Source organism: Micropterus dolomieu, linkage group LG17, assembly GCF_021292245.1.
Source record: "Micropterus dolomieu isolate WLL.071019.BEF.003 ecotype Adirondacks linkage group LG17, ASM2129224v1, whole genome shotgun sequence".
Taxonomy (NCBI): domain Eukaryota; kingdom Metazoa; phylum Chordata; class Actinopteri; order Centrarchiformes; family Centrarchidae; genus Micropterus; species Micropterus dolomieu.
Window position 1 is genome coordinate 1,670,304 of NC_060166.1, and position 17,656 is coordinate 1,687,959.

The 17,656-nt window shown below is 40.2% G+C and overlaps 1 protein-coding gene across 1 annotated transcript in view; it reads left to right on the forward strand.

The window, feature by feature from the left end:
- Nucleotides 1-17,656, forward strand: part of adamts17 (ADAM metallopeptidase with thrombospondin type 1 motif, 17) — a 236,219-nt gene that overhangs the window by 175,091 nt on the left and 43,472 nt on the right. Inside the window, exons 14-15 of the mRNA XM_046074026.1 lie at nucleotides 1,866-1,993; nucleotides 11,787-11,907. Coding sequence (XP_045929982.1) covers nucleotides 1,866-1,993; nucleotides 11,787-11,907 — 249 coding nt within the window. The remainder of the gene's footprint in view (nucleotides 1-1,865; nucleotides 1,994-11,786; nucleotides 11,908-17,656) is intronic.

A 17,656-nucleotide genomic window follows, 5' to 3' on the forward strand; every position in this document is an offset into this window, starting at 1 on the left:
GAAGGAAACCTGAAAACAGCCGAATTGCCAGACGGAGGAGGCGTTTTCAATCGGACACGGAGAACCCCGGAGAATCCCTAGCAAAAAGCCAGGATCGGGCAGCTAGCGTGGGACCCGTGCAACAGGCCTAAAGCAGGCTGTCGACAAGCAGTAAGACTTAACACACGTTCTGTGATCAGATGTCCATTTTAACTTCTAAATTATAGCATTAGTTTACTTTCATTAGCTCTTCTATGCCGTATGAGTCAAATGCTTCCCACAACCGAACCTCCAGGCTCATTGTTCAGCAAATGTTTATGTTCCCTGTATCCAACCATCTTTTTATCACCTTAGTTAGAGAATAAATTCACTGTAATATAATCAAGAGCTGTGTGTGTTGCCTATTTCTAGTTCCTGCCAATAGAATTGACCCTTTAGATATGAGACTGACTGACTGATTTAAGATAATTGAGCGATTATTAACTAACTGATCACTAGTGATAATAATTATTAAAACTACCTAGAGGTCCGGAGACTCTAGGATTATAACAACTCCGGTGGTGCCCTGAAATGAGGAAAAGTTTGATTTTATGAATATTAATTCATAATTGGGTATCAGTTCTCATAAATTTATTAAATTGCATGACTAAAATTTAGGTCTGCTACACAACCATACCCGGTCTCCCCTACTTTTTAATAGTTAATGATAGAATTTAACTAAAGTCACCTGGCAGCACCACTCTTAAAGAAGAGAAAATTGATACACAGCATGTATATCCACAAGCATTTATTTAACAGAAAAACAAAAGCAAAACACACCAGAAACCATGAAACTAAAATGCACTAAAAAATAAAGAGATGTGTGTGATAACGAGAGCGTGTGTGTGTGTGTGTGTGTGTGTCAGATCTGCACCGTATGTTCAGTGTGTACAAGCATGATCACACATGAAGCGGGAACTTTAAGTTTTTTGATTGTGTTTGAGGCGATCGTCTTATATATGTTATGTTTATACAGTATTTTCTAAAGGCATGTGTTCACTCGCATAGACTTTGTAAAAAACTTGGGTGCCTATAATGTTGCTAGTTGCAGATTTGTGGGTGGAAAACGCCGGAAAAAAAGACAATGTCTGTGTCTTTTGGCTAGAGAGAGAGGCGGGGCAAGCTGGGGTGTTTGCAGTGAGATACCAGAGGTGCAAATAAGTCTGGCATCGGGCCAAATTATTTTCAAGTCGTTAGATGGAACAGTTACTGTGTGTGCAATTAGCTCAGTTGGTAGTGCACAGGACTCACAGGTCTGAAGGGTTGTGTGCTCAATTCTCACTCGCTGTAAGTATTTTTTCTTCTTTTTTCAACAAGATGGTGAAGCGATTGTATTACATATCACAATTAAGCATGTGCAGGAGTGTGTACATCCCGGCAATTGGTCCACATCAACCTTTGGACGCTTACTTTTGTGTCTCCACTATATCCAGGCAGAGGAAATTCCTGCTTTTTCCATTCAGGGGAACCTGCGATCTCACGTTTTCTGACAAAAAAATAATAATTATAGCAGCTGGAGCTGAAACACCAGCTATTATTGCTGGCAGTCCAGCTTTGGCCGCAGGCCACCTATTGTCAACCACTGCTCTAGGGAGTCCCAGTGAAGAGCACCTTGTGGTCCAATGCTATAGTCTTTATTGCATTTTATGTTTTCTAACTCTGCTTGAATTTGCTCTGTCTGTTTTTATTGATTGGTGTAATTGTAGTATTTCCAAAAATAACATTGGATGGAAGCATACCTTGTTTGTGTTTGTACCCTACTATTGTACTAATCGTTACACTAACAACTTTATTTCATGTCCGTGTGTGTGTGCGTGTGTGTGTGTGTGTGTGTGTTGTTTGAGCAGCGAAGCCATGTGTTTTGTTCTGCAGTCCGGTGGGTCGAGATGTCCCAGTGCTGATGGCTGACAGAGTAATGGATGGGACGCCCTGTGGACCATATGAGGCTGACCTGTGCGTTAACGGGAGGTGTCAGGTACACACACATACTCACACACATGTGCATACTCATTCATAATCATGTCATGGTTTAGGGTATGTGGTATAGGGCGGCTGTGGCTCAGGTGGTAGAGCGGGTTGGCCGTTAATCGGAAGGTTGGCGGTTCAATCCCTGGCTCGCGTATCGAAGTGATAGATACTGAACCCCGATTTCCCCCTGGCGGCCACAGTGTATGAGTGAGTGTGAATGTTAGTTTCTGTTTGAGCACTTGAGTGTGTGAATGTGTATGACTGGTGAATGCAGATGTAGTGCTTTGAGTGGTCGAAAAGGCTATACAAGTACGGAGCATTTACATTCATGGAATGGTACACACTAAATACAACTTGCCTACTTCCTCAGCCTTGTTCTTAGACCCACTCAACCACCATCATCCAGTAAAGAACTGAGCTGATAAGCGATGAGATCATGTGCATTGTTCAGGGCAACCATAGGTACCTCTCTGTCTTAAAACAGCTGATCCAGTGTAAGCATTTCAGCACGCCAAAATTACACGCCATAAATTCTAAATGGTCCTTAAGATGATTGACAGGCTAGAAGCAGCTACTAACACTCTACTGTATTGTACATAATCAGGAAGTATTGTACTGTTGGAATTTCAAAAAGGATAGATAGGTATGGTGTTTATGTTGTGAGCGTGTCAAACATGCTCACGAGCAAATACCTTCCCATGCGCACGATGCAGTACTCGCGCACAAATTCAACAACCGAGAGTTGTACAGGTTTCTGCGAGTGAGCGCCTGGTTTGCTCTCAAAGGATAACTCTGCTTGCACAGTGGAATCCTGCTCGCGCGCAGTGTGCTTCTGCTTGTGGAGTGGCGTTTAGCTCGCGGAGTGGATTTCTGCTTGCTCGAGTCTACATGATTTTTGACTGTTTGGGGGCGGAAACCAAGGAGGACACTCACCCTCTGTTTGGTCACTTTCAACGTGATCACAACCAGAGCCCTTAAATAAGAGAGTTACAACACTCTTTGATCTCAGCTCTCAGTAGTTCCAACCAATCCGCGCTGTCAACCACTTTGAACGGTTTCAGGTGGGACAGACACCAGCAGCGACTATATTTGCAGCAGTTTTCGGATAAATATTAAGGTATAATTTGATTTGATTACTATTGTAGCATGGCTAAAACTTAGCTATGAATTTTAAAGAAATTAATACCCAGTTATGAATTTTAATATTCAGAAAATATCAAAACTCCATAAAAGCTCTCGTTAAAAAGGGCACCACCGGAGTTGTTATTATCCTAGAGTCTCCGGACCTCTAGGTAGCTTTTAATAACTATACAATTATTACTAGTGATCAGTTAGTTAATAATCGCTAAATTATCTTAAGTCAGTCAGTCTCATATCTAAAGGGTCAATTCTCTTGGCAGCGACGTAGAGATAGGCAACACACACAGTTCTTGATTATATTACAGTGAATTTATTCTCTAACTAATGCAATATAAAAGGGTGGTTAAATACAGGGAAAATAAACAATGGCTGAACAATGAGAAATGGAGGTTCGATTGTGGGAAGCATTTGACTCATACGGCATAGGAGAACTAATGAAAGTAAGCTATGAGTTTAGGAGTTAAAAGAAAACATTATGGGACATCCCTGATCTCAGAATGTTTGTTAGGTCTTACGGCTTGTCGACGGCCTGCTTTGGCCTGTTGCACGGGTCCCACGCCAGCTGCCCGATCCTGACTTTTTGCTAGGGATTCTGCGGGGTTCTCCGTGTCTGGCAATTCGGCTGTTTTCAGGTTTCCTTCGTTGCCGCTGGCGAGACCACGTGGCTTGGTCTGACCTCGGTGAAGTTGGCTCGACGAACAAGCTTAAAAGGGAACTTGGTCATTCCTGAATTAGTCCAGTGTAACTTAACGGACTGATAACTTTAACAAAACAAAAGAAAGAAAGAAAATAAAACAAAATGAGGGGCAGATCGATGTCGAGGAACTTCGCGTGTGTAGCTTCAAGCGAACAAAGGCCTGTTGCGCTGGCCGAACTCTTAGGGCGTTGCCTGGCGAGGCACGCCGGACGCGTGCCGAAGCGTACAGAGAGCAGAGCGGAACACCAGGGCACGAGGAGAGGAGCCAAGAAGAGCGAACGACGTCGTGTGTCGCTCTTTTGTGGTCTGGGGCGTGGTTCCCCAGAGGGCGTTTCAGGTTTCCCGAGGGACTGCCTTTCTAAACTTTAATGTCTAACAGAAAAGAAATGTATTTGCACGCATTAAAATCAAATATTTTCCACAATCAAACCTCAATGGTCAAACGGTTGTACTGTTCTAAGTTAAGCATTTAGTAACAGGAAACAACTGTCACATTATTGGGCATGACATTTATACATTAACGGCATTTTTGACAATGGTATGTAATACTTATTTTGTCCACTTGGGGGAGCTCAGGTTATATGAGGAAAGCTTAGATTAACCCAAAACAATATTTCCTTAGGAACTGGGGAATTCAGCCTTAAATTCAAGCAAGTAAGTATAGTTGGACATTTCTTTATCATCATTTCTAAAGGAATTGTGTGAGAAAGTATTGTGAACAAGCATTGGTTACACATAAGATGAAGGAGTGTCCTTAATCTTAAAAAGTAACTTATTTAGATTATTTTCAGCACTAATATCAACACAGATAGCAGTTAATGCAATGGGATTTTTGCAGTCTTTGTTTATTTAAAGTTCAGCTGTCCTGGATTATGTCACACTTAGGCGTAAAAGGGGGTATCCCTTTGATGGGGTAATGAAACACAGAGCAAGGACATTTGCCACGGTTATGTGTGTGTATGTGGGGGGGGGGGGGGGGGGGGGGGGGGGGGGGGGGGGGGGGGGGGGGGGGGGGGGGGGCAGTGTAGGATTTCCTGCCTTTCCGATAGGCTGTTCAGGGAAATGCTAATTTTGTCAGTCACCACGTTATCAGCTTCGGAATCAAAAAGGTGCTGGGGGGGAAAAGAGGAATTTGGGGTAGCTCCAAATTTATTTAATATAAAATGCACAAATCCACACCGTTGTCCCACTACGCTATCCTTATACTTACATATGATACCATTTCTTCTGGGGAGTCGGGAAAGCATTATACTTTTGGGGTTAATTTTGGAGGGAAGAGGTGTGACTTTACAACACATTAAAAGCAGACTATATTTGCAGCACTTTTCGTATAATGTGCATTGATTACTACGTTAACTGTACTTACAGTAGTGATTTTTTTCTTTGAAACAGCATTAACAGTCCTAAACACAATGCATATAATTACTGCTTGGTAATTTATTTTAAAATGACTAGTGTAACGTTACCCCTTTCTCCTTCCCTAAACACAGGCTAAACTATACCTTGGAACACACAAATACATACATAGAATGTGCTGCATCTGCAGAATATATATAATTAGTCTACTGTATATCACATGTTCTAATGTAATGTTGTGTTAAGACACACTCACATAAACATCCCAACAAGTGAATATCAATAAAAAACTGAAGCTACTCAGTTTAAGTCAAGAGAGAAGTTTGATCAATAGTGCAAAATATATAAGGCAACCAATTGCATTCAACAGAACACTTTATTATATATTATCTACAGGGAGAGGGTAAGTGAGGTTTTTGTTGAGGACAGTCCACTATCAGAAGCAGACCAGGTCATAGGCCCCAGATGAGACCAGCTCTTGAGGAGACACGAGCCTGGTGCTGCTGGAAAGAACAGGCAGAAGAAAGATGAAACATTGTTAATACATGTTAATACAAGGTTAATACATTTAAGGCATTGATTTTAATATTATAATATAAATTATAATTATAATATACATGGAAAGCCAATGTTTCCCAAATAATTTCATGAGGTTGAGCTTACAGGAGTGAGAGTACACAGTTAGGTCCACTTGTATCTGGACATTGGCATAATATCAGTTATTTGCTTCTGTGCCCCAGTAAAGAATTTTATATTACGTGACTATAAACTTTTTTTCATGGTATTTCAGTGGACTAAAAGTTGTAAGTTCCTGTACACCTTAATAAAATGGTCATATTTAGTTCTACAACTTTGTTGCAAATTCTTTGAATTTAGTGACCAAATATTAAATACCAGAAGTTGGTTGGTTGTTGGTCATCACTGTTGAGATTTGTTGTAGTTTAGGTGGCGGGCTAGCCCAGTGGTTTCGGTGACCCATACAGTCTAATGGGGGACCACACTCAACCACACATCCCAGAAGAGCAACAGGGAAAACCTTGACTTGTGTCTGCAGTGGTCACATTATTAGATACACCTATACAATCTAATGTAATACATACACCAGCTCAGCCATGAATTCTGCTTTTATGATGCCTGTACTGTTCAGGATTTATTTACACAGACATACATAGAAGTGTTAATTCACTTACACGTTTTATCACTGAGGTCAGACTTGGTGATGTTGGTGTTGTACTGAGCTGCATTATATTTATAGGAGTTTCTGATATTCTGGCCCTGTAATGTACATTATGTAAATAGGGAGGACAAAAAAATCCTCATATCCAACACAATGTAGTACAGTAGAACACCCTTTAATTTTAACCTCAGTATTAAACATTTAATAAAATTTACACATTTATGCTCATATGTGTAAATTTAATTGAATAATGGCACAGCTGTTGTATTGAACTGCATTACAATGTAAAGGTGCACCTAATAAGGCCACTAAGAGCATTCAACACAGTAAGACCAGCAGCTGAAAGGATGTGTAAATGCCTCTGTAGCTCAAATTATTTGTATGTTTCATGTCACTATATTCATATTTGCATCAATGTGGAAGAAAGTTTGTCCTGGTTATTGTTTGCTGGATATGGTATTTGCACTCCACTAACTTACTCTTAAATATACAAGTTTGGCACGTTTCTATGAGGCCTATAAGCAGATCCAGCTGCCAGCTTATTAGGTACACCGAGCTAAAACTAATTCAGTCTTACAATAATCCTACCTTCATGAAGGTTAAAATATTCAGTTTTAGCTGTTCAGAGGCACTGATTCAACACGGAGAGCTGTTATTTGGATCCTTTGTGGATAACTGGCTTGCTCGCTCATTAAAGTCAGTCTTCGATGGTTTCATATGTCAGCCTCTTCAACAGAAAAACATATGAAGTTGTTATCTGTTGCAGTTATAACGTTACTTACTTTTTGTGCTGCTGATCTTATCAGCCAATGCACTGTCCAACGTTAATGACCGAATTAACGTTAACCAAGGAACAACCTTGCTAGATACAAGCTTGCCATGTTATCTATTTCACATAGCTAACGTTACCGTTTATAGTAACGTTACGTTACTACTATGGCAGCCACTAAGTGCTGCTAACTTCTACTATAATTCTTATACCCGAAGATAAACTTTGAATGCCAACGAATCAACGTACACTTATAACTTGACATTTAAAGTAAATGTCGGCAAACTGACAGGGAGTAACGTTAAATTTATGGTAACTTAGCCAGTGAAGTGTTGCTCAGGTTAGCTAGCTGCACTTAGAATCTGATGAAAATTCACAAGAGGTCAGTTGATGGGTTAAAATGTCAGTCATTTCATCAACTTGCCAGCGAGCGTAGGTTCATCGGACACAACATAAATGAATGGGATACAGCGCTGAAACTTCTTCTTTTGTGTTTATTGGCGGTGGGCAAACCAGTTTAATGGTGCATTAACCGCCACCAACTGGACTGGAGTGTGGAACAAGAGATTAAGCAGTAAAATAAACAAACATAACAGAAAAATATTTTATCTAAATCAGTTTCTATAAGAAACTTGATTATAAAACAATACCTATATCTTGCTTGCGGTTTTTCCAAAGACACCTGACAATGATAAATCATGATGTTTTCAGAACTATTCAGTGTTTGGAACTATCGGCTACCCCGTGACACACGTCACTTCTGCATTCCACAGTTCCGACAGAAGTCAATGGGAGTGTCGTGACTCTCTTATTTAAGGGCTCTGGTTGTGATCATGTTGAAAGTGACCAATCATGAGGGTCAGTATCCTCCTTGGTTCCCGCCCCCAAATTGTCAAAAGTCATGTAGATTAGTGATGGCAAGTTCGAGTCTTTTGACAGACTCGTTCATTAAAATGAACTAATCTTTTTTTGAGTCATTTCGTTCATTTGAACTAGGCTGGCTATTGTGGCACTGCAGCCCTCTAGTGGGCGATTAAAAAACAGCGCCGTTCTCAAACACGGAAGGCTGCCTGGCTTGCTTTATTTGACAAAGTATAATGCACAAATTCACCTCTTGATTACTGTATATCATCATTATATAACCCCCCCTGGGCCCACAACCAAATTCAAACCATGTAAAAACCACAGAAATATGTTGTCAATATATAATCACCACTACTCCGGCTAAATCCTTCCATTTTCACAATCTTTCCCGAGTATACAACCAGACCAGCCATATAAAGGCTTATGTATATAATTATATTATCATTATCTCTAACGTGCTCATTCATACAGCAGCCTAACGTCCCTATCCATGAGTAAAATATTAATATCAGATTTGCAGTAAATATATTGAAGTAATAAGCTTGATACACTATATGAATAAACACACTAATACACAATAAAACATTAAAATTCAACCAATTTAATAATAATCTGGATCAAGCCACAAAGTTCTTAAAGAACTCAAGCACAGAGAGAGGAACAGAGAAATAAACACATATAAACGCAGAAGTTTGGCAGGTCTGGACGCAGAATGGGCCACATCAGGTCCGCATTCTGCAGACAGAGAAACACACATGAGCACATCGCTCTCAAACACTGCAGGTTGTTCACCAGTCACGAGCTGTGAAACAACAGCACGGCTCTGTTGGTAAATAAAAAGGAAAAGTTCAGTTGCGTTCTCTGGCGGACTTGGATCAGCTGTTAGCTGTTTACAGGGTTAACGCTAACATTGCTACGTGGCTGTGTTTTAATGTTTTAATGACTGGGTCTGTTTGTTTTGGAGAGGAGACGACCTCTGCGGTAATTCGGCTCCAGGTAGAACCTTGTCAGGGCTCTGAAGTGGACCCAGAACAACTCTCATCAGCTGTTAGCTGTAAACACCAGCAGGACTACAGTTAAAACAACTGGCTGTGTTAAAACAACATCACTGTGCTGTAACAACGTTATGTTTTATAAAATGTTACATAATTAACTAAATAGCTATATAATATCAATCCAGTGACTGACACGTGACAAATGAACAACTCAGACCTAGAGACCCACAGTTGAGAGTCGTGAGCTAAACAATTCTTTTTCCTGTGCTGACGGAGCCCAGGCAGCTGCCGTGTGCCGAGTGAACGTAAGAGTCCAAGATCCTTCACGCATGCGTGAAAATGAACGAATCACTCACTGAGACAACCCGTTCCTCCCGAGTCACATACACAATTAGGTCTTATGAACGAAAAGTTCTTTGAACAACACAACACTAATGTAGACTCGAGTGAGCAGAAATCCACTCCGCGAGCAGAAGCACACTGCGCGCGAGCTGAATTCCACTGTGCAAGCAGAGTTATCCTTTGAGAGCATGCCAGGTGCTCGCTCGCAGCTACCTGTACAACTCTCGGATGTTGAATTTGTGCGTGAGTACTGTATCACGCGCGCGGGAAGGTAAATTTTTGCGCGTGTGGAATAACATAATTTGCTCGTGACCATGTTTTACACGCTCACAACTTATGACTAAAAATAAACACCATAGTTATGGATGAAAAATAAAAGATAAATCAGAAGAATATCAAGTTAAGGAAACGAGTTTTAACCGCCTTTCTCCCATAAGTAATGTTCCCCAATTGCTATTTCCTGAGGCTAAAGTTAATTTTAGCGTCATAGAGCTAAAGAAAGACTGGGTGGAAAACACAATAGGACAATGTGCAAACCAGTATAGGAAATGATTTTTGTAATTAGCCCACATATTTACTGATGTCTCAAAATATCCAAATTATGTAAGAACAGGAGTCTACACCCACGTTTTCAAATTCATGTAGGGAATAGAATTGCAGACAATATTTTGATCTATATCAGCGGTCTTTACATGGCGGGCCAGAACGAAGTCAAATTATTTCAAATCTTTGTATACTTATGTGCATGGTTAGGTCAGTTGCGGGACTCCCGTTTGGAAGGTTGCTCATTTTCATTTCCCTGAGGAAATTCAGGGGAATCCAATCACACGTTTACTGACAGCTTTTTCAGAGGTGTCTCAAGTAAGCCAGAGTCTCTTTTGAATGTCCAGAGTCTCTTGTGAATGTCCAGAGTCTCTTTTGAATATCCTTCAGAATTCTTCAAAGTAAAAGCTCTCAATAAACTTGAGAATAAAGCATTGCTGCACAAAAACTTCTCACGCTTTTATTTTGGAGGCACAATCACTTAAGAGGAAGTGATTGTGTGAGTAACTGTAACTGTATCTCAACACCAGCCACTATCAATTTATTTATTTTATTTTTTTCTGCTATCAAAGCAATCTGGCTGCGGGCCAGATATTATTGCTGACGGGCTGGTTCTGGCCTGTGGGCTGCCTATTGCCGACCACTGCTCTATGTTTTGCTTTTATAGAATATCAATGTCCCACCCACAGCAATATCTGATTGGTTACACATCGCGAATAATAGCCTATCAACACTCTGCTCCGGTGAGTGTGTTGAAGAGAAGGCAGTCGATATTTCTGAAGGTGAAATAAACATGTGATGATCTGTTTCTATGACAAGCAGCCGTGCAGTGTCTCTGTTACACCAGTGAACATGACCTCAGTGACACTCTTGAAAGTGACAGCTTTTAAATCGGTCTCTCTCCCCTTACCCACTCACTGTGCTTAAACACAGCATGCATCTGTCTGTGTTCTCTATCTTTTCAGTGCAACTCTTCATTGCGATGTAACATTATATATTTATTACTTAAAAAAGTAACGGTGGCAATAAAACCTTTTCTCATACTGTGATGGTTAAACTTTGGAATCAATCCACATTTCACCTGTGTGCCAAACCATGCGGTGGTGGTGGGCGTTATTTTCATGCCCCCCAAAAAAAGTGTTACAAAACACCCCCGTTCTGTTTATTTATTTTTATAATTTTTTTGACAAATCGCACCCTGTGTAGTCTCACAAACAGATAACATGGACAAAAAAGGAGGATTTGTACAGCACAGGTGGCTCAGCCGGAGAGAGAGGGGGAGGGGGGAGTGAGGGAGAGGGAAAGAGGTGTGTGAGTAGCCCTTTCCTGTGAGCTAACTATTAATAATAATGTTTTTAATTTGAAATTACATTTAAAAAGAAAAGTTTTCAATTCAGGTTTTTATTTCATCAAAAATTCCACAAAAAAATAAGTGGTGTAGTTATTACACTACTACACCACGATTACATTTTTCCTGTTGTGCATGACCTAGAGGCAGCTCATGCACCCCCAGAGGTGCAGGAATCACACTTTGGGAATCGCTGATCTATATAATAGATGAATGTGGACGTGGTGGATGTGTCAGAGTTGTTACCCAATCAGCTGCGACATCTATATAAACACTGCCATATTAAAAAGGCAAGTAGAGAGGTACACTGACACTGATAGAGAGTAGTGATGATTGTGTGATACTGAAATAGGCTTTAACTTTTAACAGACTTCTGATCTGTGACTGAACTACATTTGGCACCAGGACAAGTCAAATTTTGACCTTACGCAAAACAGCTTTTCTTTTCTAAATAAATTGTACCCGTATACACACACAAGGTGTCTTAACACAGACACGCACACACATTACAAAGGCAACTCATCAACCTTAAATTTTACTGTTGTTCTTCACTGTTTTGTTATGGTCAGAAAATTGGCTGTGACAGCATCATCGGCTCTTCAGCCAAAGAGGACCGTTGCGGTGTATGTAATGGAGACGGGCGCTCCTGTAAGATAGTGAGAGGAGACTTCAACCACACCAAAGGAATGGGTGAGTCCGTGTGTGTGTGTGTGTGTGTTTTAGTATCCAACTAGTATACTATATAACAACTAGTATAACGGGGCGACTGTGGCTCAGGAGGTAGAGCGGGTTGGCTGTTAATCGGAAGGTCGGCGGTTCGATCCCTGGCTCCCCCTGGTTGCGTGTCGAAGTGTCCTTGGGCAAGATACTGAACCCCGATTTGCCCCTGGCGGCTGTTCCGCCAGTGTATGAATGAGTGTGAATGTTAGTTTCCGTTTGAGCACTTAGGCTCAGTGTATGAATGTGTGTGACTCAAAGCGCTTTGAGTGGTCGAAAAGACTAGAAAGGCGCTATACAAGTACGGAGAATTTATGATGTATGCAGCTGATATTGGCTTTCTTTTAAAAGATCAGGTATCCAATCATTGCCTGCGGTTGTTTTGCAGTTTGTTTGGTTTATAATTTGTAATATTTATTGAAGCTATGATCTGTAGGCACGGCAGCTTTAATTATGTAGCACCTTTCAAACACAAATGCAATTCAAAGTGATTTACAGAGGCAAAGAAAAGCATTAGAATAACATTTAAAACAATAAAACGGCTCCATTGCATTCAGCTTTATTAATATAGCACCAAATCAATACAACAGTTATCTCTGAGTGCTTTTCATAAAAGAGCAGGTCTAGACCGTACTCTATGATGATATTTACAGAAACCCAAAAGTTCCCACCAAGAGCAGCACTAGGCGACAGAGGCAAGGAAAAACTTCCTTTTAAGAGGCAGAAACCTCGAGCAGAACCATGGCTCAGGGTGGGCGGCCATCTGCCTCGACCGGTTGGGTGTTAGAGAGATAATAATAGTCGTTTGATATTTTAGTAATTGTGATTCTTTTTCTTTTTTTTAATTATTGTTATTTTTTAATCAATTAATTCTTTTTTTTTGTCTATTAATACACACACACGTTACTGTTTCAGTTATTTATTTTATTAAATTTTTTAATATATTTTTATTTTTTAACACACACACGCTTACTGTTTTATTTATTTATTTATTTATTTTAGAGAGACTTTTTTTACTTTAATTAAACACTTTAATAAAAACATCACTGATCCACAGACATAAGAACATTCAATACGTCAGAGAATCAAACGGTTGACATCTAGAGATAAGAAAACACTTCCACACAAATAAAAACATCAAATTACCTGAAAACACTGAACTCCCTTAGTCATTAAAACTGACTTCTTCATCCACCACAGAACAGATGACATCATCATAACACCACTGAAGTACAAACACATCCAAGGTGTTCATCAGCTGATGGAACTTAAACTCCACTAACACTCTGGCCTTGACCAGAGATGTGAACACAGGGACTATGTCTCCACACAGCTGTCCTTCTACCTGCTTCTTTCTACTCATGTATATGGACATTTCTGTCTTCCTGTAATCTGCTACAAAAACAAAAGCAGTGTTAGACAATACTTCATTAAAAGAAATAAACAAGTACCCCAACACATTAAACAGTTCCCCCAGTCTGCTGCAGTCTAAAAAACAATGAACAACAGTTTCCAGCAGCCCGCAGAAAGGACAGCCATTAGAAACAGAGGGATTAATCACAGAGTCAAAAGAGTTCACCGCAACAGCCCCATGTAATATTCTCCACTATAAGTCACCTTCAGTAAGGCTTCACAGCATTACTAACCCCTAGTTTCTCCCTCCACACCGTGTCACTTCTACCATTTAACTTGTTTTTACACAACACCTTCACACAACACCTGTAAATCATTTTACCTGTCACCGTGTGCAGATCTGAGTTTTTCTGATGCCTGACATCCAGCAATAAACTAGAACAACAGTCAAGACTGGGTACCAGTCCCAACTCCGGAAAAGGGTCCTCTTCGTCCAGAGCTTCCTCACCTTTTCAGTACATCCTCAGCAGCTCGTTATCCGCTGCTGTTAGTTTTTCTAGTCCAACCATTCACAATGTCCCTCACGTGACGCACAGATTTTAGTCCAATCAGTGCAGCCACAGCCCCAGTGTTCATAAAAACAGGTCCAGCTACATCCACTATCCGTCTGAGAGTTGTAGCACCAGCAGAACAGAGTATATGATGAAGGCCTGGTGTACCACTGTCCTGTAGGTCCATTGTGGATCCACCGATCAGAGGCTCGTACAGTAACCAGTACAGGGAGACTGACGGTTCCAACCGTCTCTTCTTAAAAAGGTGCCAGGCCTTAAAAACACCCTTATAAAAATCAGACAATACAGACAGATTTAAATAACCATCATCCATTAAAAACAAAGCAGTGTCAAGTCCTAACCTGTCTGTTCTCCTTAAAATGCTGCTTGCAAACTCTTTCCACACTGGGTATTTAAAACCAGTCAGATATCTCTGTGCAAATTGAAATCGAAAAGTTGCCACTCTTGCTAGATGTACAGGCCTTGCCCCACTTCTTCCTTTGGTAAAAAAAAGCACACTCTGGGGTACCCAGCGTAACCTGTCCCAAAAAAGTCCACTTAAACTGCTTGTAGTTTTGCGAGAAAACCAGCAGGTGGCTCCATACAAACTTCTTCCTCTAAAAGACATCTGAGCAAGCAGCCTTCCTTTCATCGTCTCTATCATGCCCTTCCAGTTTCTTTTAACCATTTCTTCTTTGCCAAGATAAATACCTAGCTACTTTATACCATAATTTCTCCATCCTAACCCCCCCGGCAACACTGGAAGACCACCAAACCAGTTTCCAACTGCTAGAGCTTCACTTTTTCTCCAATTTACTTTTGCTGCAGAGATAAGACCAAACTCAGACACAATTTTTCCAACAATATTAATTTCAGCTTGATTTCTGACCAGGACCATGACATCATCTGCATAAGCAGATAAAACATGTGGTGTGTTAAAACCTGGTAAAACCAAACCATGAATACTGGACCAGAGTTTGTGTAGCTAGGGCTCAATGGACAATGCATACAGCATTCCAGACAGAGGACAGACCTGTCTGACACCCCTGCCTACTGTAAAGGAAGCACTTAGACCCCGTTAACCTTCAGTACACTGTGAATGTCTCAGTACAAAACTTATCATAGCAATGAGACGTGGGCTGAGACTAAAACGCTCCAGAAATTTCCAAAGATAAAGGTGCTCAACTCTGTCAAATGCTTTTTCTTGGTCTAACAAAATGAGACCAAGGTCAGTGCCCAAAAAACTAGAGACATCCAAAACATCCCTGATTAAAGACACGTTGTCTGTTATGGACCTACCAGGCACACAGTACGACTGATCCTGGTGAACGATTTCCTCCATCACTTGCTTCAACCGTTTAGCCAGAGCCTTGGACAAGCTCTTATAGTCCGGTCTGACGTCCTGGGCTGTTTTCTTCGGCAGCAGGGTTATCACAGCTCTCCTGCAGCTCAGAGGCAGGGTCTGATTTTCAAAAATTTCATTGAAAACAAGACAATGAGAAGACAATGGGACAAAACAATCACAGAATCTTTCCATACTGAGTTCTGTAAGAACACCCTGCAGGACACCAAATAACCTGTGCAGAGCTCGGCCAATACCCCCTCTTACTAAAAATACAGAAAAGATCACTTAAATTTTACAATCACTTAAAATCAGTTAACCCCCAGACATATCATCACAAAGCCCTAACATACCAGGAGCTGAAACCAGAGAGAGTCCCCTCAGCCAGCTGGTCCTGAGGCTCTCTGCCGTAACAAGTCCCCAACAGCCTCAGGACAGCAGCACCAACTCAAGCAGACCAAACCAAATTACCAACAAGCAGAAAGAAAAATATATTGAATACTGAAAAGAAACAACCAAAACACAAAGTAAATTTCAATGTTATCTGACCCTAAAAAGAGAATTCACACTGGCAAATTACCTGAGTACAATAAAATGTCCAAAACTAAAAAAATGTTGACAACATACAGACTGAGTGAACACAGCCTGGCCATAGAAAAGTGTCGCCACAGACAGAGCTGGCTACCACAAGAGGAGAGACTCTGCTCCCAGTGTGACAGAGGACAGGTAGAGACAGAGCTGCACTTTCTAACCTCATGCCCTAAATATAAAACACTAAGACAAAAACACTTTGCAAACATTTCCCAAATATACCCTGAATTCGAATTCATATCAGACACACAGAAACTCCCCTATTTACTAGGAGAAATGCCCAAATGTGAAATAATTGCTGCAAAATATGTCTCCTCATGCCATGAAGTGAGGATAAACACTGAAACCTCAAACTGATAAATAATTGTAAATAAAATTTTCAAATTATTATTTTGATCGTTTGATATTTTAGTAATTGTTTTGTTTTTACATTTGATACTGATTTCTTTTTTAAATTTATTATTATTATTTTATAATAAATTAATTATTTTTTTATTTTTTTTCTATTAATACACACACACGTTACTGTTTCAGTTATTTACTGTATGTTAACTTTTTAATATATTTTTATTTTTTTAACACACACACATACGCTTACTGTTTCATTTATTTCGATTATTTTAATTTTTTATTATTATTTATTTATTTTTTAAACACACACAGGCTTACTGTTTTATTTATTTATTTTATTTTAATTTTTTATTATTATTTATTTATTTTTTACTCACACACGCTTATTGTTTTATTTATTTTATTTCAATTTCTAATATATATATTTTTTAACATACACACACACACACACACACACACTCACGATTTAATTACTTTATGCTTTAATTGTTTAATGAAATGTATGGGGTTGATTGTTCTTATGTAGTTTGTATGATGCTTTGGCAATATTGTTACATTCATGGCAGTAAAGCTAATTTGAATTGATTTGAGAGAGAGAGAGAGAAGGAGAGGGGAGGGAGGCATGCTAAACAATATACTAATAAGTAAAGGTAATGTTGCTATAGACTGAATGAATAATGATACTGATATTTACAGTAGTGTTAATGATAATAATCGTAATGTTAATGATTATAATTACAATAATAACAATAGGACTAGTAACAATAATTGTAACAGAGGGTGTCGAGCAGGAACACAGGGGCAGCAGGTGACTCGCAACCACAGATCCAGACTCCACAGCTCCAGAGCCAGAAACACCTGCAGGAAGTGATAGGAGGAGAGAGGAGAGGGACGAGAAAGCACAAGACTACCGGAAAGGGAATAAGTTGAGTTAGTAACATGCATTAATGGGATAAGGTTGCATACAGAGCGAGAGAAAGAAGAGGAGAGAGGAGCTCAGTGCATCATAGGAAATCCCCCAGCAGTCTAGGCCTATAGCAGCATAACTATGGTTAAGATGGTTCAGGACTCACCTGAGCCAGCCCTAACTATAAGCTTTATCAAAGAGGAAAGTCTTAAGCCTACTCTTAAATGTGGAGATGGTGTCTGCCTCCTGAACCCAAACTGGAACCTGGTTCCACAGGAGAGGAGCTTGATAGCTGAACGCTCTGGCTCCTAGTCTACTTTTGGAGACTCTAGGAACCACAAGTAACCCTGCATTCTGGGAGCGCAGTGCTCTGGTGGGGTAGTAAGGTACTATGAGCTTTTAAGATAAGATGGTGTCTGACCATTAAGAGCTTTGTATGTGAGAAGAAGGATTTTAAATTCTATTCTGGATTTTACTGGAAGCCAATGCAGAGAAGCTAAGACAGGAGAAATATGATCTCTTTTCCTGGTTCCTGTCAGAACACATGCTGCAGCATTCTGGATCAGCTGAAGAGTCTTAATGGACTTTTTTGAGCAGCCTGATAATAAGGAATTGCAGTAATCCAAC